Below are 25,434 nucleotides of genomic sequence, written 5' to 3' on the forward strand. Positions count from 1 at the left end.
GCAGATAGTTGTCTGCTAAATGTTTTAAATATGGTTCTATATAGCACAAAAATGGTTTTGTCACTAAAAAAAATAACCTTTTGCTTAGAGTGTTGTAAATATTACAACTAGTCCTGAATTATTCACAACCAGTGTTTAACTGCTGTATTTGCTGTATTGCTTGAATTGCAAATTTTCCCTAATTTGCTGATTAATAATAAATCATTGACACATTTGACCTGCTAAGGAGTTTAACTCATTTTAAATATCTTTGTTTAGCTACATACTTTTAAATACATGTTTAATATCCTTTAGACTAAACACAAGTTTCGAAACTCAACCCAATAGCCTTTATATTTAAAAGCCCACCCTGTTGAGCAACATGGCAAACATCCTAGCACTGGAACTGCCTGGATGCTTTTACTTTCTTTTTTCTGTCTTGCCGTTGGCAGTTGGTAGAGGTTATTGTAACAGTCAATATTGCTACTATGTTCATGTTATTGCTGAATAATCATATTCATAACATCTTAGCACACTTTTTTTCATAAATTTGTAATATTTTGCTTCAAGTAAATAAAGAAAATCAACAGGTTTTTTTAAATGTACCAAAACCTGTCCACTGTAAAAAACAGTAGAGCAATAAACAAGGCACATTATTAAGATTATACAAATGACTTAATTGAACCTGGGTCTGTTTTGTTTGTTTTTTCTAAGTAAGTAAAATCGTATGCTATTTTGCTCAGCAACGTCTGTGTAGTCTAAATGGACTACACTCACTACTTGCTCTACTAAAACTGTTGCAATGGTGTTCAAACCAAAGAGACGAAAGTAGACCCCATTTACACCTGATCAGGACTAGTATCTGGATTGTATCCTGATTAGATTTTAGCCACATGCATTGACATTCAAATGGATTTGAGTATGTTTACACTTGTGTTTTTATGTGTCTTGGCCTGATCCAGATATAATCCTGATACTCAAGACGCATGAAGTGACCTGGTGTAAACGGGGTCTTAGGTATTTAGATGATAAGTATAGGGCATATTTGTAGAGGACTTGCTTTAAAAAAAGCATTCAAAAGGGTCAGAATTCTTTCAAGCGTTACTTTTTTGTAGGGCGGTGTTGGGTTACGAATCACTTACTGCATATGCAAATAAGGGAAAAGACTTGTAACAGGAAAACAGAAAAACAAGCCCTCGTTTACGAATGAGCAAATGTGCTACCATGACGCTGTTTGCTCATGATGTCATGTTACATCTGACAGTGTGTTTTATAAATCTGGGCAGTTTAATTTCATTGGCTACCTGGCCACTTGCTCAGAACATCATCTTACCTTAAATTGAATACAGAACCAATCTCACCCTCAAAAAAGCTGCCTAAAAACAAGATGTTTATCACATAAAGACGACAAGACACACACAGGAAGCATACAGTGCATTAGGGAAATCATCTTTAATTCACTCAAGTATGAACATAAAACATTCAAAATACAAGCTAAGAATGACAACAGCTCCTTTTAGAAAGCATGAGAGATGCCTGCACCTTATACATACTCCACATCATAACTTCTCTATGACAGTATATAATTATATATTATTTATAGGTTTAATACTGCATGAGGGTGATCTCTTTCTATGTTAAGAAAGAATAACACATTACAAAAATACAGACTGCATTCTGCTCAATATTATTCCACAGAAGCAGAAACTACTCCTATTTTAAAGTGCTTAGTATAGCCAGCCTTGGGCAGATTGCAAATAGGCACATAGTACATAGTACACAGTTCTGTCTGACCTTAAATGTACTAGTTTACCTAAACAATTTAGACTTAACGTAGTAATTTGCTGATAGAACAGACTGTGTGTGTGTGGTTTTTTTTGTGCAAAGCCATTCACATACATTTACCGTCAACCCACCAAATGGCAAATTAAAATGATTAAGAATAATATTCTCAACCTTCAATGGACATCAATGTGGAACATCTGGGGACATTTAGTAGCATGTCTTACAGTCTACTTTTCATGAAATTCTGACACTACAAACAATGCAATTTTCCAACTGCCGCTGATGCAGCAATGCTAGGTAGCTAACACACTTGGAGGTAGGTGGGGCTCCCCAGTTCCGATACAACAGCTAACAGGCACCAGTGCTAAACAACATCACAGTAGGAGTGATGTGGGGAGGAAATTCCATCAAACCACCCCTTAGAGAGCAAGGCCAATTGTGCTCTCTCTGACTCCGGCTGCTGATGGCAAACAGAGTGACCCAGGATTCTAACTAGCAATCCTCGGATCATAGTGGCCTTAGTCCACTGCAATCAGAGCTTCAAAAGTAATTTGGAATATACAGGTTCTACTAAATAACACTGAACAATAGAAATGTTATTAAAAATTGCAGAACATTAACAGGGTGTCGAATTAATCTAAATTAAAGCGTTTCTACCCACTGTTAAAAGTGGTGGTGAGAAAAAAAGGCAAAAACATTCTATATATAAATATAGAGAGTGGCACTTTCTCCCCACACCACTCTAGAGGAATGCTGGCCGGCACTGCCAAATGTCATCAAACTCTTTGGATGTCTGGTTCCCATCGCCACTACTGGGACCAATTCTAACACAGCATATCACACCTAACCACTCTAAATGGCTCCCCCCCTTTTTTTTTTTACAGATTAACCATATCCTTTCTAAAGGACAGTAATATATAACATAATATACAACAACACCTGAGGCACTAGTCTTAACCTCCGTTAAAATACAGCATCAGTGAGAGTCTTAAAGTTCAGCACCACTGCAAAAAATAATGGACTAAATTGAGTACATTTGTATATTTCCACAAAAAACAAAATATACAGCAGCATGCAAAAGTTTGGGCACCAGTGGTTAAAATGTCTGTTATTGTGAACATACAGCAATTAAATATGACCTCATTTTCAAGAAGCACAAAGTTAAATATCATACTTTCTTTTTTTGTTTTGTTTTGTCAAACTTTACCCATTTTCTCCCAATTTGGTACTGCCAATAAACCCACCTGTTTGTAACTCCCCCTAGTACTAGCAATGCTCCCGACACTAGGAGGATAAGGTCCTCTGATACATGCAAAACCAACCACTGCCTCTTTTTCCAACTTGCCAGACAGCCGACATGCTCAGAGAAAAGCGCCAAGCGATATGTCCCCAGCTCTGTCTCACCAACTCACAAACAGAACACCTGTGCCGGCCAACATCACTTTAAGGTTTAAAAGTACCAATTGTGCTCTCTTGGACTCAAAGCAAGCTTGGGTCTCTGGATTCAAACTTGCGACCTCCGGGCCATAGTGGCAGTGCATTAGATGCCCCACAGCAAACATTTGGGGAACCTGCTGTAAAAGCCATCCTCTTTACTTCTTTGGCTTTTTCTTTTGGTGTGATGTTTTCTTCAATTTGAAAACACTTTGCTGTCTCCTTACAGCTTTCTTCTGTTCTTTTGGGCATCAATTATTTTGATTTTCAAAGTTCTAGGCAGTTGGGACAAGTTTGGAGGATTTGGAGTATTTCTAAAGCTTTGAAATGTGCATCACCTAGCCTTCACTAATAAAGATTCTGAACACACCATAGCTCTAAAAAGCTAATTAAGGTCTAAAGACCTTGTTAAAGTGATAAGAGTTCAAATGTCTGGGGATTGCCAACCTTATGCTTGGTGCTTCTTCCCCTTTTCACTCTAGGATTGTAATACATATATTTTGCTTGCAATGTTGAAAATAATGTTTTATCTTTAACTCTGTGCCTTTGCTCATGATCTACTCACTCAACAAAATATTTTGTTACCAGGGGTGCCCAAATGTTTTACATCAACATCACTGTATTACATCAACACAGTTTTTGTCATAACGGTGTAGAACATAATGACCTTAATGTGAACATGATGTACAACTTTAAGCCAAATATCATTCAGTACATCATGTTGTTCAGTTAATGCATACCTTCATGAAGAAAAGTCTCTGAGTATTTGAATGAACTAAAGAGGGTTCAGGCTGAAGCCGTGGGGTGTCCATGATTAACATTCAGCATGCGCATCAGGGCAATTATTTGAATAATCCTTCGTGGAGTTCACCATGGCCAGGGAATAGCTCTCCGATCTAGAAAACATTACAGAAAAATAGGAAAGTTTCAAAAGTGAGACTAACCAGAATCTGTTGAGTAGTGTCTAACTGAAGTTTACAGTACATTAGATGCATGAAGCAGGGAAGGCAGATGAAGCAGGCCTGATGCAGATTAAAGCTCTTGGACAGGGTGGATTCTAAGGTTTTCAGGGACAACCATCACTAAGTCTCTTAAGTAGGAAGGTACTGACTTCCATTATTGTTTAGTACAGCAACACAATAGCATGGCAGAGCAGTATCAGAATATAGGCTGTAAAGGATTACAAATCTACGCTCATGTAGCACAGTTCCCTTTAAGCTGCTTCCGTCCCTGGTCCCAATATTCTGTGATTAATTCTGATTAATGACAAATTAAAATTATAGCTAGCACGTCCTTGGGCCATATAATATATAATATCTCAGTGTAGTTTTGAGAATGTTAGCCATGAACACAAGGAAGCTCGGACAAAGAAGCTTTAATAGAGAAAATGCTTAAATGCTAGATAAATGGATGATCAGTCATTGGGCTGGATTAAGCCAAGAGCTTAAAGAGAACAGCTCTGTGTGTGTGAGAGTGAGATGAAGGAGTGTAAGATGAATGAGAGTAACTTGTGAGATTTAATCCATATTTCATCATTAATAAAGTGTAATCAATCCTCTGAGCTCAACAGTAGCGACACTGTGTTTACATAGCTAAATAGAACTGCTAATATATCTTTAGGCTCTGTAAAGAGAGTGACCTACGGAAGGAAGTGGTGGCCAAACTTGGCAAGATAATTCATTTGCAAAAAAAAAAAAAAAGGCTAACGTGTTTTAAAGTTTGCAGATTAATCATGTGTGATAATGTTGACAGAACTAATATACATTTATATATATAAATATATATTGACTGTTATATTAAATGCTATTCGTGTTTGTTGTTTTGGGTGTTGTGTTTGAGAGGCACTAAAACAAATGATGAAATTCCACATTTCTATTACAATATGCCTTAATATAACACCCATTAAAACTGTGTGTGTGAAGTTTGGAAACATATTAAACCTTTTGCTGCTCAGTCATGACTTAAAGAAATAATATAAAAAATCATCAACTCAACATTCTTTTGTTTTGTCACCACTTCTAAGTTAGCATTGCATTTGAGACCATTTGTGACCACTCTGAAATGGTTTGTTTATTGCAGTTATTGCAATATTTTACCTAACAGTACTTTACTGAAGCTTTGATTCAAAGATTCTGAGCTTCCTAATTCATTAAAAATATTAGTGCCATTATTTTCTGTAAAACAGAAGTTATATGACCCTCTATAGACATGCTCTTTGAACAACACTCATCAACACTCAACAAATGAGGTCCGTTTTCAAAACTCTTGACTTCCACTTATCTTCTGCTCACAAAAAGGCCCTATGTGGGGCCATCATGCCTTATTGTGCTTGGACCCAGAAATTGCCGCTTTTTGCTACAGGCTGATTGTGATTGGAAGCAACACATGTAGAAATAATACTTTCGTGACGAAAAGAGGCCGACATGCAGAGGCATTTTTCACAATTATGTAGTCTACATGCTAGCTTTCTATGATGCTCATCTGTAACAGTATTATGCGTAGCAAGACGAGCTGCTAACAAACTCATACAGAATTTCCTTTACACTCAAGAAACTAAATAAGTGGGGTCAACAGATTCCTTTTATTCAATAAAGAAGCTGAGAGGCATTCATTAGTCTTACCAGGATACTGAGGGTGATAGTGGCTTGCCCTCTTCAATTTTTAGTGTCACCTTTCCAGAGTTAACACGTGCAGATCTGCAAGCCAGAAGTCCAGCACTGGTCACTTTGAGCATGGCTAAACACCTAAGCACACTTAATCTCAGCCCACTTCTCTGATCAAACCAAATCACCCAGGTCAACTTCAGAAAAGAAGGCAGCACAAGAGCAGCATTGGTGTTCTACAGGCGTCTGTGTGTGTGATGTTTGCATGGCATTCAGTTCATAGCAGCTTCATGGAGCAATGAGTGTAAAATAGGCATTAGTGCTCATACATAGTCAAAGAGATACTTATTATAGCTTAAACAAGCTGCAAGCAGTATGTCAGTAAAGCAATGGATCATGAATAGGATTTGACTAAAGGTGACTAATGCAGGCATTAGTTTATGCAGAAAATAATTGTCATTTATTCCCATATACTGAGTGGAGTTACTTACGATTTCTTTTTCTTCACCAGAAACACCACAATCACCAGTGCCAGAATCACTGCATGACAGAAACAGAAACTTTTTTTATAAGCATGTTTGTGAGAGTAAACAAGTCCCACTAAATGTTTCTATTAAAACTGGACAGCGCAACGTCTCTCAAAAGTTCTAGTGTCTCTGCTGGCCGGTTGCAGTATGATGCATAGCTCCACCTATCCCCACATGTTTCAGTGACAAACAGCCCATCTCCAGTGTCTAATTCCAACAGTTCCTCTGTTAGTTCCATCCCTTACCATGCAGGGTCACGTGAAATTGTACATGAGACATAATAGAAGTTATTTTAACGACACAGACAAGCAAAGCACACATATTTCGGAGAGGGTTGAGGCCAGGACCAAAAATGCAAAGGCCATTTTAAATGCATAATGTTAGCTTTATCCATTAAATGCATAATCTGCTTTATCCATTCCACAACCATCTTTAATATGTTTTGGGGGTCATTGGTACACCGAATTGTGTCCCAGTTTCAACCGTCTAGCTGATGGTTTGAGGTTATGCTGAAGAATTCTCAGGTAGTCCTCCTTCCTGGTTTTTCCATCCACGTAGTGCAATGTACAAGATCCACTGGCAGCAAAACAGCCAGAGTGTTATGATACCACAACCCTCCAACAACTTCAGTTATATCTAAAGGTGCTGATTTTGGATTCAGGGGCTTCTTTCTTGGACAGCAGCCTCTTAATCAATGGTAATATAAATGTAATCTTACTGCGGAGAGTAACACTGGTATTCTAGCCATTTCCAGTTCATGATAGGCCTGGGCTTTGATAGTTTTGAGCCTTGATAGCTGTTCCTGACCATACAAAGTATTTTCCTTTCAGCTGGGGGTGACAGGTTTGGTCATACTCCTTTTGGTCTTCCTTCCTGTTTAGCTAAAGCTACCAGCTATAGTCAATCATGATCACAAACAGGGAGTTATGAGCCCATGGCAAATTAAAAGACATTCTGGAACTTTCAGTACCACTGAAACACCACTTATTGAAGATATATATAATATAATATAATATAATATAATATAATATAATAGAATAGAATAGAATAGAATATATATTAGATTTATTAAATATGTATGTTGGGCATATGGGGCTGATCAGTCAGTTTAACACTTGCCCCAATGTGTCAGTTGAGTGTAATACTTACGAGAAACAAGACACAAGGAAACTACCATGGCATTCTTCAAATAATCTATAAAAAAGCAAAGTTCATTATATTTTATAGACATTTTCTATTAGTCTGTAGTTACTGTCATATACCTGTGATGTTTGGGGACATATTACATTACATAATTATATGATCGCCTACACTAAACCTATCTGAACAAAATATTAATGAGATCACTCACCCACGCACTGAGGAGGAGACGGATAAAAAGTTCCATCAAGAGAACAGTTTATGGTGGAAGCTCCATCAAGACTGAAGCCTATTGTACAAGAGTAGGTCACTGTTTGTCCATATTCATATAGTTTCTGGAGTGGATCAAACTGTCCATTATCTATAGCAGGGGGTGCTGTACACGTCACCTCTGAGAAGATAAGAATTACAGTTTTGTCAGGGAGATACTTGGATGTTTTACTGCATCAAGATACCACACCTTCATACACACATAAGAGCTGAAATAGTGTTATTCTGTTGGTAAATATTTTCAGCATGAGTTTAAGGCCCATTAATGCTGCCATTGTTGAAGAAAAGTCTCTGACCAACATGTGACCGTTAATGTATATTAACTGGGCCCTGGTTTCATGGAAACACATGAAACTCCTTTAAACTGTAATTAAAACACAGTCATCATCATCATCATCTTCTGGTTATTGTATTGTGTGTGGTTGGTGTGGCGCAACAGATAACACCACTATCTACCAATAAGTGACTGGGGTTCGATTCCCAGTGTGGGTGACTGTGCTGCGCTACACCAATAAGAGTCCTTGGGCAAGACTCCTAACACTACATTGGCCCACATCTGTAATACGAGTAACCTTGTAAGTCGTTTTGGAGAAGAGCGTCAGCTAAATGCCGTAAATGTAAATGTAAATGTGTTTCTTGCCTTTAGCTTAGCATTAGAAGTGCATTTGTCCTTTAGCTCAGCATTAGCACTGCCTTTGTCCTTTTGCTCAGCATTAGCACTGCCTTTGTCCTTCAGTTCTGCCTTAGTACTTCCATTGTCTAGTTTTGTATTAAGTTCAGATTCCCCTCTAGACTTTTCACATCTGGGCCTTGACTTTGTGTGTGTTCTTAAGGTTTGTCTCACTATTTTGCGTAGTTCTAATTTAGCCTATGCTTTCCTGGTTTCTGCCTGCCCAAACACTGAACATATCTGGATTAGGTAGGGTATAATGCATTTTTATAACGCAAGAATGATCTTGCTGATGCACAGAGGTGGATTCCATCCATTTTCATTACAGACCAGATAATCTTTCCCCTGCAATCTTGAATGTTGAATAATTTCCCCCCATTTTCTCTTAATGTAGTACTACCAAGTACCTCACTCTATCATAACTCTCTCTAGCACTAGCAATGCACTTAACACTAGGAGTGTACAGACTTAACATGTCTTCTCTGATAAATGCAAAGCCAACTACAGCCTCTTTTCGAACTGCTGCCAATGTGGCACTGACAGGCAGCCGACCTGCTCGGAGAAAAAATGCTGGGTCCCCAGCTCCACCACACTAGCTGACCAACGCCCATGCTGACCAACATTGATTTAATAGTGCTGAGATAATAGAGCACCATCTTTCCACTCAAATTTGTTTTTTGATGGGAATAGACTTCAACCCCCCCTCCCCCATTAAAGAGCACAAATGTATACCACAGTTAGTTCCAACCTCCTAGAGTGATTAGCTAAGAGTCATTCTTTGAGTAGAGGCCAAAATATTCATGAGATTACTCACCCTCACACCAAGGAGGAGGAGGTTGAAAAATTCCATAATCAGAACAGTGTATTTCCGAAGCTCCTTGAAGTCTAAAGCCTTCCTTACAAGAGTATGTCACTGCTTCTCCATAGTTATAGGACTCCTTGCGCGGGCCATTAGTAATTAGTCCATTATCTAAATCCTGCTTTTGACATGTTACCACTAAAGACACAAGACAAGCACATCTTTTCAGCCAGGTATTTAGCTCATAAAAACAATTTAGAATCATGAAAACATCATGTTACACTGTTACGGCATGAATATTAATGTGTAATCTCCTCATTTGTCTAGTATGTATTTATTTTTTTTGTATCTAATTTTATTAAAGGTATTAAGCTTAGAAAAGTGTACACTGTTTACTCAGAAAATCTGACAAAAGTAATAATAAATAAAAATTCTATGAAAATTAACAAATTAAAATCCGACATTGATTTTGAACCATGCTTCAACAGAATTATTTTAAAAAGTAAACTTATTAAACAGGCCTGGACAAAAATGATGATACCCCTTGTATCATCTTTTTGTTCACGGATGGAAAAATTAAGCATATCAAGAAAAGAACACTGTCCCTACTGTGAAACATGGAGGAGGCTCTGTTATGTTCTGGGACTGCTTTGCTGCATATGGCACAGGGTGTCTTGAATCTGTGCAGGGTACAATGAAATCTCAAGACTATCAAGGGATTCTAGAGAGAAATGTGCTGCCCAATGTCAGAAAGCTTGGTCTCAGTCTCAGGTCATGAGTCTTGCAACAGGATAATGACCCAAAACACACAGCTAAAAACACCCAAGAAGTGGCCTTCTATGAGCCCTGACCTAAATCCTATTGAGCGTTTTTGGAAAGAGCGGAAACATGCAGTCTGGAAAAAGGGAACCTTCAAACCTGAGACAACTGAAGCAGTTTGCTCACGAGGAGAGGGCCAAAATACCTGCTGAGAGGTGCAGAAGTCTCATTAACAGTTAGAGGAATCGTTTGATTGCAGTGATTGCCTCAAAAGGCTGTGCAACAAAATATTATGTCAATGGTACCATCATTTCTGTCCATGCCTGTTTAATGAGTTTATTTTTTTTAATAAATTTGTTGAAGCATGGTTGAATAGCAATGTCTGACTTTCATCGGTTAATTTTCATAAACTTTTTATTTATTATTACTTTTGTCAGATTTCAAGTTATTTCTGTGATCATTGTGGGTTTTTCTTTTATTAACCAAGGGATACCAACAATTTTGTCCACGTGTTTACTTTGTGTAGACTAGGATCCTAATGATACCTCTAAGTTTAGATTATACTAAATTCAAAAATTCACTCTTCCATAGATCTTAAAGGCTGGCAGTTCAAGCCAAGTTGTAATTGAAGCTTGAAGTGCTTTGAGAGCTTTACTGAGGGAAACTACACTTAAAACTGAGCTGTGTTTTACAGAAAAAGCTTGCTTCCTTCAGATCTGACCATCCCTTAAAACAGGTGACCTGCCTCAGCTGAACCTAAACTAACACGTGGCAAGTCCAGTAAGTGGCACATCACTTTGATTAATGCAACAAATGGAATTAATTATTAATAACGAACTACATTCCCACATCTCTTATGTTAATGTCACTCACCCAAAATAATTGTCTTTAATAGGAATTTACTTGAAAATAACTTTTTTAGCCCCTCCCCCCATATTTAATCTAAATTCAAACCTCTCATAGTGATTGGCTGAGAGTCATTCTATAAGTTGATGCCAAAATATTAATTAGATCACTCACCCTCACACTGAGGAGGAGGAGGGTGAAAAAATCCATCATCAGAACAGCGTATTTCCGAAGCTCCTTGAAGTCTAAAGCCTTTCACACATGAATATGTCACTGCTTCTCCATAGTTATAGGACTCCTTGCGCGGGCCATTAGTAATTAGTCCATTATCTATATCCTGCTTTTGACATGTTACCACTAAAGACACAAGACAAGCACATCTTTTCAGGCAGGTATTTAGCTTCATAAAATTTATCTAGAATCATGAAAACATCACCAGAATTTACAATGTTATGGCATGAATATTAATGTGTAATCTCCTCATTTGTCTAGTAGTTTATTTTTTATTTGTATCTAATAATTGTTTTTAAAGACATTTATCTTACAAAAGTGCTTCACTGTTTACTCAAAGAAATTTGCTTAGCTAGTTTGTATAAACTAGGATCCTAAAAATACCTCTAAGCTTAGATTCTACTAAATACAAAAGTCAGTATGGAGACCACAAAACTCAACATACACTACACTGCACCTATGTACTTTTGGAAGAGATGGCTCTTCGGCCTGTGTTTGAAGACAGCGGGCGACTCTGCCGTTCGGACTCCCAGGAGAAGCTTGTTCCAACACTTTGGTGCCAGGACAGATGTTTGTCTTCCATAGATCTTAAAGAATGGCAGTTCAAGCCAAGTCGTAATTGAAGCTTGAAGAGCTTTGAGAGCTTTACTGAGGGAAACTACACTTAAAACTGAGCTGTGTTTTACAGTAAATGCTTGTTTTCCTCAGATCTGACTTTCCCTTAAAACAGGTGACCTGCCTCAGCTGAACCTAAACTAACACGTGGCAAGTCCAGTAAGTGGCACATCACTTTGATTAATGCAACAAATGGAATTAATTATTAATAACGAACTACATTCCCACATCTCTTATGTTAATGTCACTCACCCAAAATAATTGTCTTTAATAGGAATTGACTTGAAAATAACTTTTTAGCCCCTCCCCCATATTTAACCTAAATTCAAATCTCTCATAGTGATTGGCTGAGAGTCATTCTATGAGTTGATGCCAAAATATTAATTAGATCACTCACCCTCACACTGAGGAGGAGGAGGCTGAAAAAATCCATCATCAGAACAGCGTATTTCCGAAGCTCCTTGAAGTCTAAAGCCTTTCACACATGAATATGTCACTGCTTCTCCATAGTTATAGGACTCCTTGCGCGGGCCATTAGTAATTAGTCCATTATCTATATCCTGCTTTTGACATGTTACCACTAAAGACACAAGACAAGCACATCTTTTCAGGCAGGTATTTAGCTTCATAAAATTCATCTAGAATCATGAAAACATCACCAGAAGTTACACTGTTATGGCATGAATATTAATGTGTAATCTCCTCATTTGTCTAGTAGTTTATTTTTTATTTGTATCTAATAATTGTTTTTAAAGACATTTATCTTACAAAAGTGCTTCACTGTTTACTCAGAAAATACACTTCGCTAGTTTGTATAAACTAGGATCCTAAAGATACCTCTAAGCTTAGATTCTACTAAATACAAAAGTCAGTATGGAGACCACAATACTCAACATACACTACACTGCACCTATGTACTTTTGGAAGAGATGGCTCTTCGGCCTGTGTTTGAAGACAGCGGGCGACTCTGCCGTTCTGACTCCCAGGGGAAGCTTGTTCCAACACTTTGGTGCCAGGACAGATGTTTGTCTTCCATAGATCTTAAAGAATGGCAGTTCAAGCCAAGTCGTAATTGAAGCTTGAAGAGCTTTGAGAGCTTTACTGAGGGAGACTACAATTAAACCTGTGTTGTGTTTTACAGTAAATGCTTGTTTTCCTCAGATCTGACCTTCCCTTAAAACAGGTGACCTGCCTCAGCTGAACCTGAACTAACACGTGGCAAGTCCAGTAAGTGGCACATCACTTTGATTAATGCAACAAATGGAATTAATTATTAACAACGGACTACATTCCCACATCTCTTATGTTAATGTCACTCACCCAAAATAATTGTCTTTGATAGGAATTGACTTGAAAATAACTGTTTTAGCCCCTCCCCCCATATTTAACCTAAATTCAAATCTCTCATAGTGATTGGCTGAGAGTCATTCTATAAGTTGATGCCAAAATATTAATTAGATCACTCACCCTCACACTGAGGAGGAGGAGGCTGAAAAAATCCATCATCAGAACAGCGTATTTCCGAAGCTCCTTGAAGTCTAAAGCCTTTCACACATGAATATGTCACTGCTTCTCCATAGTTATAGGACTCCTTGCGCGGGCCATTAGTAATTAGTCCATTATCTATATCCTGCTTTTGACATGTTACCACTAAAGACACAAGACAAGCACATCTTTTCAGGCAGGTATTTAGCTTCATAAAATCCATCTAGAATCATGAAAACATCACCAGAAGTTACACTGTTATGGCATGAATATTAATGTGTAATCTCCTCATTTGTCTAGTAGTTTATTTTTTATTTGTATCTAATAATTGTTTTTAAAGACATTTATCTTACAAAAGTGCTTCACTGTTTACTCAGAAAATACGCTTCGCTAGTTTGTATAAACTAGGATCCTAAAGATACCTCTAAGCTTAGATACTACTAAATACAAAAGTCAGTATGGAGACCACAATACTCAACATACACTACACTCCACCTATGTACTTTTGGAAGAGATGGCTCTTCGGCCTGTGTTTGAAGACAGCGGGCGACTCTGCCGTTCTGACTCCCAGGGGAAGCTTGTTCCAACACTTTGGTGCCAGGACAGATGTTTGTCTTCCATAGATCTTAAAGAATGGCAGTTCAAGCCAAGTCGTAATTGAAGCTTGAAGAGCTTTGAGAGCTTTACTGAGGGAGACTACAATTAAACCTGTGTTGTGTTTTACAGTAAATGCTTGTTTTCCTCAGATCTGACCTTCCCTTAAAACAGGTGACCTGCCTCAGCTGAACCTGAACTAACACGTGGCAAGTCCAGTAAGTGGCACATCACTTTGATTAATGCAACAAATGGAATTAATTATTAATAACAGACTACATTCCCACATCTCTTATGTTAATGTCACTCACCCAAAATAATTGTCTTTGATAGGAATTGACTTGAAAATAACTTTTTAGCCCCTCCCCCCATATTTAACCTAAATTCAAATCTCTCATAGTTATTGGCTGAGAGTCATTCTATAAGTTGATGCCAAAATATTAATTAGATCACTCACCCTCACACTGAGGAGGAGGAGGTTGAAAAAATTCATCATCAGAACAGTGTATTTCCGAAGCTCCTTGAAGTCTAAAGCCTTTCACACATGAATAATTGCTCAAACCTGCCAAAACCTGCCTCAGCTCAATCTGACACATGGCAGGTTGATTGGGTGGCACATAAGGTTGGGTTTCGAAACCTGTACTTTTGAGGGTGCCAGCCGAATTAGCTACTTACTACCTAGAAATCAACAAATCACTGATCTCAAGTGTGGTTACATTTTTCAAAACTTGATATTGACCACTGTCTGTGCAATATTTGTAACTCCAATTGCAAAGCTGGCTATGGCAACACTTCCAACTCCCATATTTAACACAAGCTGGCGCTCATGTATACCATAGTTAGTTCCAACCTCCGAATGTGATTGATTGAGAGTCATTCTATGAGTAGATGCCAAAATATTACACTCACCCTCACACTGAGGAGGAGGAGGTTGAAAAATTCCATCATCAGAACAGTAGATTTTCGCTGCACCTTGAAGTCTAAAGCCTTCCTCACAAAAGTATGTCACTGCTTCTCTATAGTTATAGGACTCCTTGGGTGGGTCATTAAATTTTCCATTATATATATCAGAAGGTTTTGGGCACGTCACCACTGAAGACACATGAAAAGCACATTTTGTCAGGTAGGAATTCATCTTTAAAAAGTATGAAACATTGCACTGATTGCCTTACAGTCTATCAGGGCTGTTACAGGTTGACAATGACTTGAAAGATGGCTAGAAATACATTTAGCTGAAATGTTATACTGTGTACTCAGACAGCAAGTGCATAACGCCCCGTGGCCAGGTTCACCTACTAATGCCAAGTACACCACAAGTGAACAAAAGAGTAGTTCACAATAAATATTGACTATTTCTCCACTGTTAGCAAACAATAAAAGCCAACTAATGCAAAATGTACTCTGACAAAATAGTCAGCCCCAAAATAAATGAAAAATGCTGAATACAGACTTGAACAATGGTAAAACAACTCAACCAGCTCTGAAATACTGTGGATCACAATATGTAAGGACAATGTCTTCCCATTACACTCCATTGATTTAATACTGGTGCCTTAATACTACTAGCTTCTTCACTCGATAGTTATTGATATCCAAAACACATTTTACATATTTGATTTCTGCAAATTCTGTCCAAAATTGAGCTTGCATTCTAGCAAACTCTGAATGCAATCTAGCTGACTTTATGACTTATTTGTGTTGCATTTTGACAAAACGATCAAAGTGCAAGAATTTCGTAACTTCGGTTCACATAGCCCATTCACATAGTATTCACTGGGACCTGCAGCCTGAACAAAATGCAAAACTCAGGAGCTCTAATAACAGAATAAGCCTACACTAAATGTCTAGTATAAACAGAAATCCTAACAAATCCCATTAAAAGCACTCATGACTTAGAAAACACTGATTATCAATTATAGCCTCAATGATCTCCCTAATTTCAGGAATTGCCAATATATACATATATACACACACGTGGACAAAAATGTTGGTATCCCTCGGTTAATGAAAGAGAAACCTACAATGGTCACAGAAATAACTTGAATCTGACAAAATTAATAATAAATAAAATGCTAGGAAAATTAACCAATGAAAGTCAGACATTGCTTTTTAACCATGCTTCAACAGAATTATTTTAAAAAATAAACTCATGAAACAGGCCTAGACAGAAATGATGGTACGCTTAACTTAATATTTAGTTGTACAGCCTTTTGAGGCAATCACTGCAATCAAACGAGTTCTGTAACTGTTAATGAGACCTCTGCGCTATTTTGTAAAATAGTGTTCTTTTCTTGATACGATTTATTTTTCCGTCCGTGAACACAGAGCTGATATGCCTTGGCAAAAAGTTCAATTTTTGTCTCATCTGTCCATAGGACATTCTCCCAGAAGCTTTGGGGCTTGTCAACATGTAGTTTGGCTTCCCTCAGATCTGACCTTCCCTTAAAACAGGTGACCTGCCTCAGCTGAACCTGAACTAACACGTGGCAAGTCCAGTAAGTGGCACATCACTTTGATTAATGCAACAAATGGAATTAATTATTAATAACGGACTACATTCCCACATCTCTTATGTTAATGTCACTCACCCAAAATAATTGTCTTTAATAGGAATTTACTTGAAAATAACTTTTTAGCCCCTCCCCCCATATTTAACCTAAATTCAAATCTCTCATAGTGATTGGCTGAGAGTCATTCTATAAGTTGATGCCAAAATATTTATGAGATTACTCACCCTCACACCGAGGAGGAGGAGGCTGAAAAAATCCATCATCAGAACAGCGTATTTCCGAAGCTCCTTGAAGTCTAAAGCCTTTCACACATGAATATGTCACTGCTTCTCCATAGTTATAGGACTCCTTGCGCGGGCCATTAGTAATTAGTCCATTATCTATATCCTGCTTTTGACATGTTACCACTAAAGACACAAGACAAGCACATCTTTTCAGGCAGGTATTTAGCTTCATAAAATTCATCTAGAATCATGAAAACATCACCAGAAGTTACACTGTTATGGCATGAATATTAATGTGTAATCTCCTAATTTGTCTAGTAGTTTATTTTTTATTTGTATCTAATAATTGTTTTTAAAGACATTTATCTTACAAAAGTGCTTCACTGTTTACTCAGAAAATACGCTTCGCTAGTTTGTATAAACTAGGATCCTAAAAATACCTCTAAGCTTAGATTCTACTAAATACAAAAGTCAGTATAGAGACCACAAAACTCAACATACACTACACTGCACCTATGTACTTTTGGAAGAGATGGCTCTTCGGCCTGTGTTTGAAGACAGCGGGCGACTCTGCCGTTCGGACTCCCAGGAGAAGCTTGTTCCACCACTTTGGTGCCAGGACAGATGTTACATTTCCACATCTCTTATGTTAATGTCACTCACCCAAAATAATTGTCTTTGATAGGAATTGACTTGAAAATAACTGTTTTAGCCCTTCCCCCCATATTTAACCTAAATTCAAACCTCTCATAGTTATTGGCTGAGAGTCATTCTATAAGTTGATGCCAAAATATTAATGAGATTACTCACCCTCACACCGAGGAGGAGGAGGCTGAAAAAATCCATCATCAGAACAGCGTATTTCCGAAGCTCCTTGAAGTCCAAAGCCTTTCACACATGAATATGTCACTGCTTCTCCATAGTTATAGGACTCCTTGCGCGGGCCATTTATTTGTCCATTATCTATATCCTGCTTTTGACATGTTATCACTAAAGACACAAGACAAGCACATCTTTTCAGGCAGGTATTTAGCTTCATAAAATTCATCTTCAAAAAGTATGAAACATTGCACTGATTGCCTTACAGTCTATCAGGGCTGGTACAGGTTTACAAGGACTTGAAAGATGGCTAGAAATACATTTAGCTGAAATGTTATACTGTGTACTCAGACAGCAAGTGCATAACGCCCCGTGGCCAGGTTCACCTACTAATGCCAAGTACACCACAAGTGAACAAAAGAGTAGTTCACAATAAATATTGACTATTTCTCCACTGTTAACAACAATAAAAGCCAACTAATGCAAAATGTACTCTGACAAAATAGTCAGCCCCAAAATAAATGAAAAATGCTGAATACAGACTTGAACAATGGTAAAACAACTCAACCAGCTCTGAAATACTGTGGATCACAATATGTAAGGACAATGTCTTCCCATTACACTCCATTGATTTAATACTGGTGCCTTAATACTACTAGCTTCTTCACTCGATAGTTATTGATATCCAAAACACATTTTACATATTTGATTTCTGCAAATTCTGTCCAAACTCTGAATGCAATCTAGCTGACTTTATGACTTATTTGTGTTGCATTTTGACAAAACGATCAAAGTGCAAGAATTTCTTAACTTCGGTTCACATAGCCCATTCACATAGTATTCACTGGGACCTGCAGCCTGAACAAAATGTAAAACTCAGGAGCTCTAATAACAGAATAAGCCTACACTAAATGTCTAGTATAAACAGAAATCCTAACAAATCCCATTAAAAGCACTCATGACTTAGAAAACACTGATTATCAATTATAGCCTCAATGATCTCCCTAATTTCAGGAATTGCCAATATATACATATATACACACACGTGGACAAAAATGTTGGTATCCCTCGGTTAATGAAAGAAAAACCTACAATGGTCAAAGAAATAACTTGAATCTGACAAAATTAATAATAAATAAAATGCTAGGAAAATTTACCAATGAAAGTCAGACATTGCTTTTTAACCATGCTTCAACAGAATTATTTTACAAAATAAACTCATGAAACAGGCCTAGACATAAATGATGGTACGCTTAACTTAATATTTAGTTGTACAGCCTGCACAGCATTTCGCTTAGTAAATCGAACTCTTGATCACCTGATGATAGAGTCAACACTTAGGAGAACTGAACCACACTGATTATTCTTACCTTCACATTTTGGAGGAGGTGGGTTCCAGTTTCCGCCAGTTTCACAGACCAGGTAATCAGGCCCATTCATTTTGTAGCCACGTTCACACCGGTACCGGACAAAAGATTTATATTTATAAGGTGCCGACCTTCCTTCAATTCTAATTGCATTTGGAATGTATGGACTGTCACAGGAGATTTCTGGATCAAGTGTAGAATGAACATCAACAGTATGAATGAGGAACATTTGAACTCCTTGCATCGCTACACAATTAACACCTTAACACTTTTTAATGCTATCTGGCAACACCCACACGCACACACTTACAAACATCTCAACTGTCACCATTACATTTGCCACTATGTCAGAGTGGTTTGATATTCAACATTCTAAACTTGGCAGAACAGGCTGCTCAATTAAGCACATAATACCACAGAGATGTTCCTATAGATCTTAGAAAAAAAGGTTGTGGATGACGGTCAGTCTGGAAATTTTTACTTTAGAAAAATCTGATTTATAAAAAAGTTGTTTAGAACAGAAATGTCATTAAGACAGTGTATAAATATGAATAATATAAATAAATGTCTAAAGTTGTCGCAAAATAATTCCAACACAACATTTATGATGTGATAACTTACTTAAACACTGAGGAGGAGATGGCTGAAAAAGTCCATTGCTGGAACATGTTATTGTTGCAGTTCCAATCATGTTATAATCCTTATTACAACTGTACGAGACTGACTGTCCATGTTCATACACCTCGTAGTGTGGTTCTTCAAGTCTTCCATTGTCTATTCTGGGAGGTTCTGTACATTTCACAGCTAAATAGAACAAACATACAAATGTTAATTTTATTTTACAAATTAAAGAAAATAAAGAATTTTGAAAGAAAATTAGATTGCTCCACTGCTCCAAACCATAGACATAGCCACAGGGGTTCCTGGAGGGGCCTAAGCCTCCAGTCAGGTCCCTACAGTTTCCTGACAGTTTAAATGACAAAATCCCTTTGACCTACCAGAACCACCCTACATGTTTATAAATGGCTCATGCTTTAGTTTGAAATAAATTATCAATAAATAAATAACAAACCTTCACAGACAGGGGCTCTCCCACTCCAACCACCCTCTCTGCAAATTCTGGTGTTTTGTCCAAAAAGTTGGTAGCTGGAGGCAGACAAATTGTATTTAAAATATTCTATAGGTACATGTATTAAAAGTCTGGTGTTTACATTTGGAATGCACTCATATGGAGATATATTAGAATATAGGACAATGCTGATATATGAAATCCTGAGATCATCATTTTTTAAAAATACTGGTAAAATGTAGACATTAGGATCACATCTATCTGGATCAGCTTTAGTGTAACATCCCTATATTATATTACTTAATTAATAAATATGTAGAGCGGCGGTGTGCTGTGCATGCAAATGAAGAGTAAAACAGGAAGTTCAAGAGTGTATCCTGAGTTAGACCAGTCTGGTTTTGTAAACAACATGACACATGTAAACAGTAAACAGAGTGTACAGTGCAGGAACAAGTAGAAGCTATCGTTCAGGTAGAGGTAAAAAAAAAAAAAAAAAAAAATAAATAAATAAATAAATAAATATATATATATATATATATATATATATATATATATATATATATATATATATATATATATATATATAAATAACAAATTCAAAAATGGTGTCCATGTCCTAATACAAATGGACATGACTATATCAGTCCACACCAATATGATTTTAATGGCATGGCAGTTCAAATCATTTACATACATACAGACAAACTAAACCAGTTATCAATATAATAATTTCACACACCCTGGGTTACATTCAGCCGTGACTGTCGCTCCAAACTCGATTCCTTCTTCGTACAAATATCTCCCATTATAGATTTCACCAAGAGCTCCACAGGACTTTTCTGAGAAATAATAACAAACCAATTAAATACATATTAGACCCTAAAGAGACAGATGCTGCTTGAGATTTCTTTACACTTTTCCACAATAATGACCTACTACAAATGTAGTCATGTTTCCTGTTTATTCAAGTACCTGTGAGATCTTTTCTTCACACATAGTTTAGCAGAACTTTAGCGACTGACAACTCTAAGTTATTACAGAAAACACTGGATGCTGGTAGAGTTTATAAGAAAAGCTTAACAGAATTACTTTGGCATTGGAATTCCAGATCTGTCCACTGGTCTCCAAGGCACTGAATTGATTTCTTAGCAAAACGAACTGCCTTATAACCAACTACACATGTCAGTTTTACAGTGGATCCATTTGAGAATGTCTTCTGTCCGTATGAATCACCCGCCAAAATCACGTTATCTGGTAAAGTTGGTTCCTGGCATTCAGCTGAGAAGACAAAACACAGATTACAAGCCAGAACTGAATGTGAAGGAATTAATTCCAAAACATCCGCATTAAACACCTCTATCATGATACTTTACTCAAAAATAGTATTAACATTCAGACATACTCGAGTACATAGAAGGAAAAAGTGAATGCAGTAAAAATGCACTGATATAAATTTAGTTACTAACTTTTTAAAAAGCACTACCGTAAGTTACTAACCCTAACGTTTTACTTTTGTAAGCATCTGTAATTTACTTGAGTATTTCTTTCACATGAAACTTTTTCATTCTACAGAATTGACAGAAATAAACATTTCCAAAGTTTTCTAAACTGCTATTTGAACTGCATCTTTACTATCAGTCTCATAAAACAGTAAAACAGTAAAATCTGCAGTAAAGTAAAAAGTAAAGAGACAATTTTCTTGATTTCTGACAGGTAGCATCATTCCTGGAACTATTTATTTTGCTAGTTTAAAAGTTGTAACCAGTGTAAAATGTTGATACCAAAGCGAACAAAGAAATCCTAAAATAGAGTTTAGAAAGATAGATGACGTTATTAATAGGGAAGTCATGTATTACAGCAAGTACAGTGAAAAGTGCAAAGCAAAGTACAGAGCAAAGTATTCTCCCATATATATATATATATATATATATATATATATATATATATATATATATATATATACACAGATACATAAACATAAGGAAATAAGAATTTAACAAAGCAGTGAAAGTGTAACGTGCAGTAAGGCGCATAAATATTATGCAGATGACCGTGCAGTGTGTAATGTCATACCAAAACCAATATTACCAATTACCATTATTTATTTTATTTAAAAATAAGTAAATTCGTTTCAGCCCTGAATGAAAAGACAGAAACAGGCTATTAGAGTTCATCACAGGAGCTAAATCTGACCCCATTTACCACAGTAATGTTCCTATATTGTAGATAACCATTGAAAAAGAGGGTCTCCCTCCAACAATCATAATTTAACCTGAAAAACTACTCAGAGACATTTATAAACTAAACTAAAAATAATCTGTCTTTTTATTTAAGTGTCTTTTTAATGTTCACTCTACAAAAACCCATCCTACAACCTACCAAACTGAAACCAACCTTACAGCAGTAACCACCTAGAGATGCCTACAGTGGGGGCTAGCTAGTGGTCCAGTGAGAGTGGACCAAATCAGACCTCACCTCTGATGTTTACAGCCTTTAGGAGGGAAACGAACAGCAGGAAGACGTGGCGCAGCATCTTCAGCTCTGGCTGTGACCGTAAATGCGAGCGAGCCGTCGTCGTCTGTGTGGCTCAGGGAGCTCTGGCTGCTGTGTGAGTGGGTGCTCGCTTCTCAGGCTCTGCCCACACTCACAACACACCAAACGCTATTAGGGGAGAGGACACACGGTTCGCTGCAGCCTTCTCAGTATTTCCCAATAATCTAGCTAGATACATCTCAACACAAAATATTAATGTTAATAATAACGTTAATGATACAAATCAGTAACTAGATAGCTAACTAACCAACTAGCCATAATTATAGCATTATAGTGCTACGCTTCTATATGAGAAACGTATGCGTTATCCCGAGTTATAATTATGAAATATGAGTAGTAATAACAGCAGTACTAGCAGGCTTTAGCACTAGCTAGCTACTTTAGCCAGCGCGACCCCTTTATAAACACGATGCTAGCTAGCTAACTAAGGAGACATTATTAGCTAGATATAATAAATACCTTTGATCTATTTGAACTATTTTAAGAAATCCCCATGAACTTTAAATGCTTTACAGACATAATTACATCTCGGGTTTGTTGTGTTTTCAGGAAAAGAGGCGGAAGTGAAGCGGCTCTCTCCGCCTCTTTAGTGAAAGTGAAAGTAGCGCTGCCTCGACACCGAACAGCCGGAGAGGTCACTGGTGTTTACTGCTGTTTACAGTGTTTTTAAGGGTTTTTACGTTTTTAATCATTTTTGTGGTGTTTACTGCTGTTTACAGTGTTTTTAAGGTTTTTTATTTACATTTTTAATCATTTTTGTGGTGTTTACTGCTGTTTACAGTGTTTTTAAGGGTTTTTACGTTTTTAATCATTTTTGTGGTGTTTACTGCTGTTTACAGTGTTTTTAAGGTTTTTTATTTACATTTTTAATCATTTTTGTGGTGTTTTTCTGGTGTTTACAGTGTTTGTAATGTTTTTTAACGTTTTTAATCATTTTTGTGGTGTTTCCCTGCTGTTTACAGTGTTTTTAAGTTTTGTTTTTTTTTTACGTTTTTAATAATTTTTGTGGTGTTTCCCTGCTGTTTACAGTGTTTTTAACATTTTTAAAAATGTTTTTAATCATTTTTGTGGTGTTTCCCTGCTGTTTACAGTGTTTTAAACGTTTTTTTAAACATTTTTAATCATTTTTGTGGTGTTTCCCTGCTGTTTACAGTGTTTTTAAGGTTTTTTTTACATCACCCACATGTCTGTGCTTTCCTTCATCTAAAAAGGTAAAGGTAAAGGTGCATGTATTTGTCAGTGTACAGTGAAATGTGTCCTCCGCATTTAACCCTTCTGTGGTAGTGAACACGCACACACACTAGTGAGCTAGGGGCAGTGAGTACACACACACACACACACCCAGAGCAGTGGGCAGCCAACTCCAGTGCCCGGGGAGCAGAGAGGGTAAAGGGCCTTGCTCAAGGGCCCAACAGTGGCAGCTTGCCGAGCCCGGGAATCGACCCACAACCCTGTTATTGATAGCTCGGTGCTCTAACCGGATGTATGTCTAAATACACACACACTACACAAAATTTCTTCTCCGTAATAAATCCAATATTGGTGATGAGCAGTTCAAGTTGGGACGTCCCCCTTCTCTTCTTTTCCCCTTATTAAGTGTCCTCCTCTTCTCTGCCTCCTCCCTTTAACTCTTGTTTAACACAAGGGTTAGGTATCATGTTATGCCTTATGTCTAATCTTTATTAATCCTATGTTTATATTTCATCTGCACAGACTTTATCATCCAACTCACATTTTTTTATCCTATATGACTTAACAGCACATTTACCATTTTTTTTTAATTCAGTATTGTTTTATTGAATAATGCTTATCATTTTGCTATGCAGTGTTGAGCAAAGGAGGACGGGTTCCTCTTTTCAGTCTTGGTTTGTCTCAAGACTTCTTGCTCTCGATCTGTGGGCGTTTTTCACTCATACCCGGATCTCTGTAAAGCTGCTTTGTGACAACATTTGTCGTGAAAAGCCTATATAAATACATTTTAATTGAATTGAATTGAATTCAATTGAGATCATAAGAAGCCCATAAAGTTTAAACATATATGTTCCTGGGTTCCTTATAAGTAATTGCACTGTATTGGATTTTGCTCGTGGTCAGTTTTATGGTGAATTATACTCCTGATCCTATTGGTAGCATTACACCGCATGCAGAGGTGTCAAGTAATAAAGTACAAACACTTTGTTGCCTTACTTAAGTAGAAATTCTGGTAGTCTGTACTTTATTGGAGTAATTCTTTTTCAGCTTTTGACTTTTACTCACATTTTTACACAATTATCTGTATTTTTACTCATTACATTTGAAAAAATAGCCTCATTACTCCTATTTAATTTCCATTTGTTTTCATTCCAGCTTGTCATCCTGAAAAAATAAATAAATAAATAAAACGCTATACTCAAGAGAACCTGAGTGAAACATCCCAATTAAGCTCCACATTTACATTCCAATAAAGCTTATTGATCACACGTCTCTGAAGTTTGACTTTTTGCACCATTACAATACTTATAGGCAACTACTCCTCATATTGTTCCTCCATGAAACACACGTTAATGCTCAGTAGTGCACAGAGATGCTCCTTTAATAGATCTGATATTACTAAAATACTAAAATTTTCAATGGGCAGATCTGCAGCTGAAAGAGGAAGCCTAGTGCAGCCCAACATTTTTAACATCAACATTTTAATAGAACATTTTCCTCATTATGGCTTTTAGAAAAATGTAGGGTAGTGCACTATTGACCCCTGTGGCTCAGCCTAAGTGTTTGGCCTCTGCTTTCCTTTACATTACTTTTACTTTTCTACTTTAAGTAGTTTTGAAACCAGTACTTTTACACTTTTACTGGAGTAAAAAGCTTAAGTTGATACTTCAACTTCTATAGAAGTCTTTTTAAACCCCAGTATCGACACTCCTACCTGAGTAATGAATGTGAATGCTTCTGACAGCTTTGATTGCATGCTTCACTCAATATACTAGTCAGTTAAGCTTGCTCTTTCTTTTCTTTTCATATGAGGAGGTGAGGAGAGAAGAAGAAGCAGGGGCTCATGACTAATACTCAAGGCTGTATTATTCCTGTTATCAGATTATAACCCTGCAACGAGAACACAACGCAGGTTTCAGATGGTCTAAGGTGGTCTTTGATGGTCAAGGTGGTTGAAAAGCTGG

At 37.1% G+C, this 25,434-nt stretch overlaps 1 protein-coding gene across 6 annotated transcripts; it reads right to left on the bottom strand.

Moving 5' to 3' along the window:
- Positions 1-1,412: 1,412 nt before the first annotated feature.
- Positions 1,413-22,885, bottom strand: LOC140576617 (C4b-binding protein alpha chain-like). 6 transcript variants are annotated; one of them, XM_072696087.1, is made up of 19 exons: positions 22,739-22,879; positions 22,202-22,387; positions 20,816-21,004; positions 20,466-20,565; positions 19,730-19,803; positions 19,279-19,461; positions 18,661-18,840; positions 17,282-17,461; positions 16,472-16,654; positions 14,647-14,829; positions 13,126-13,308; positions 12,056-12,238; positions 10,987-11,169; positions 9,223-9,405; positions 7,680-7,859; positions 7,478-7,522; positions 6,293-6,341; positions 5,820-5,894; positions 4,004-4,094 (listed from the first exon to the last, which is right to left on the bottom strand). In XM_072696087.1, coding segments are annotated over exons 2-19 (2,412 nt in total). In that variant the 5' UTR covers positions 22,260-22,387; positions 22,739-22,879; the 3' UTR covers positions 4,004-4,093. The 6 variants fall into 6 exon arrangements, with proteins under 6 accessions (XP_072552186.1, XP_072552185.1, XP_072552189.1 ...); XM_072696085.1 differs by lacking the exon at positions 5,820-5,894 and having other exon boundaries at positions 1,413-4,094; positions 22,805-22,885; XM_072696084.1 differs by lacking the exon at positions 5,820-5,894 and having other exon boundaries at positions 1,413-4,094.
- Positions 22,886-25,434: the final 2,549 nt, after the last annotated feature.

This window comes from Salminus brasiliensis, chromosome 14 (genome assembly GCF_030463535.1).
Source record: "Salminus brasiliensis chromosome 14, fSalBra1.hap2, whole genome shotgun sequence".
Lineage (NCBI taxonomy): Eukaryota > Metazoa > Chordata > Actinopteri > Characiformes > Bryconidae > Salminus > Salminus brasiliensis.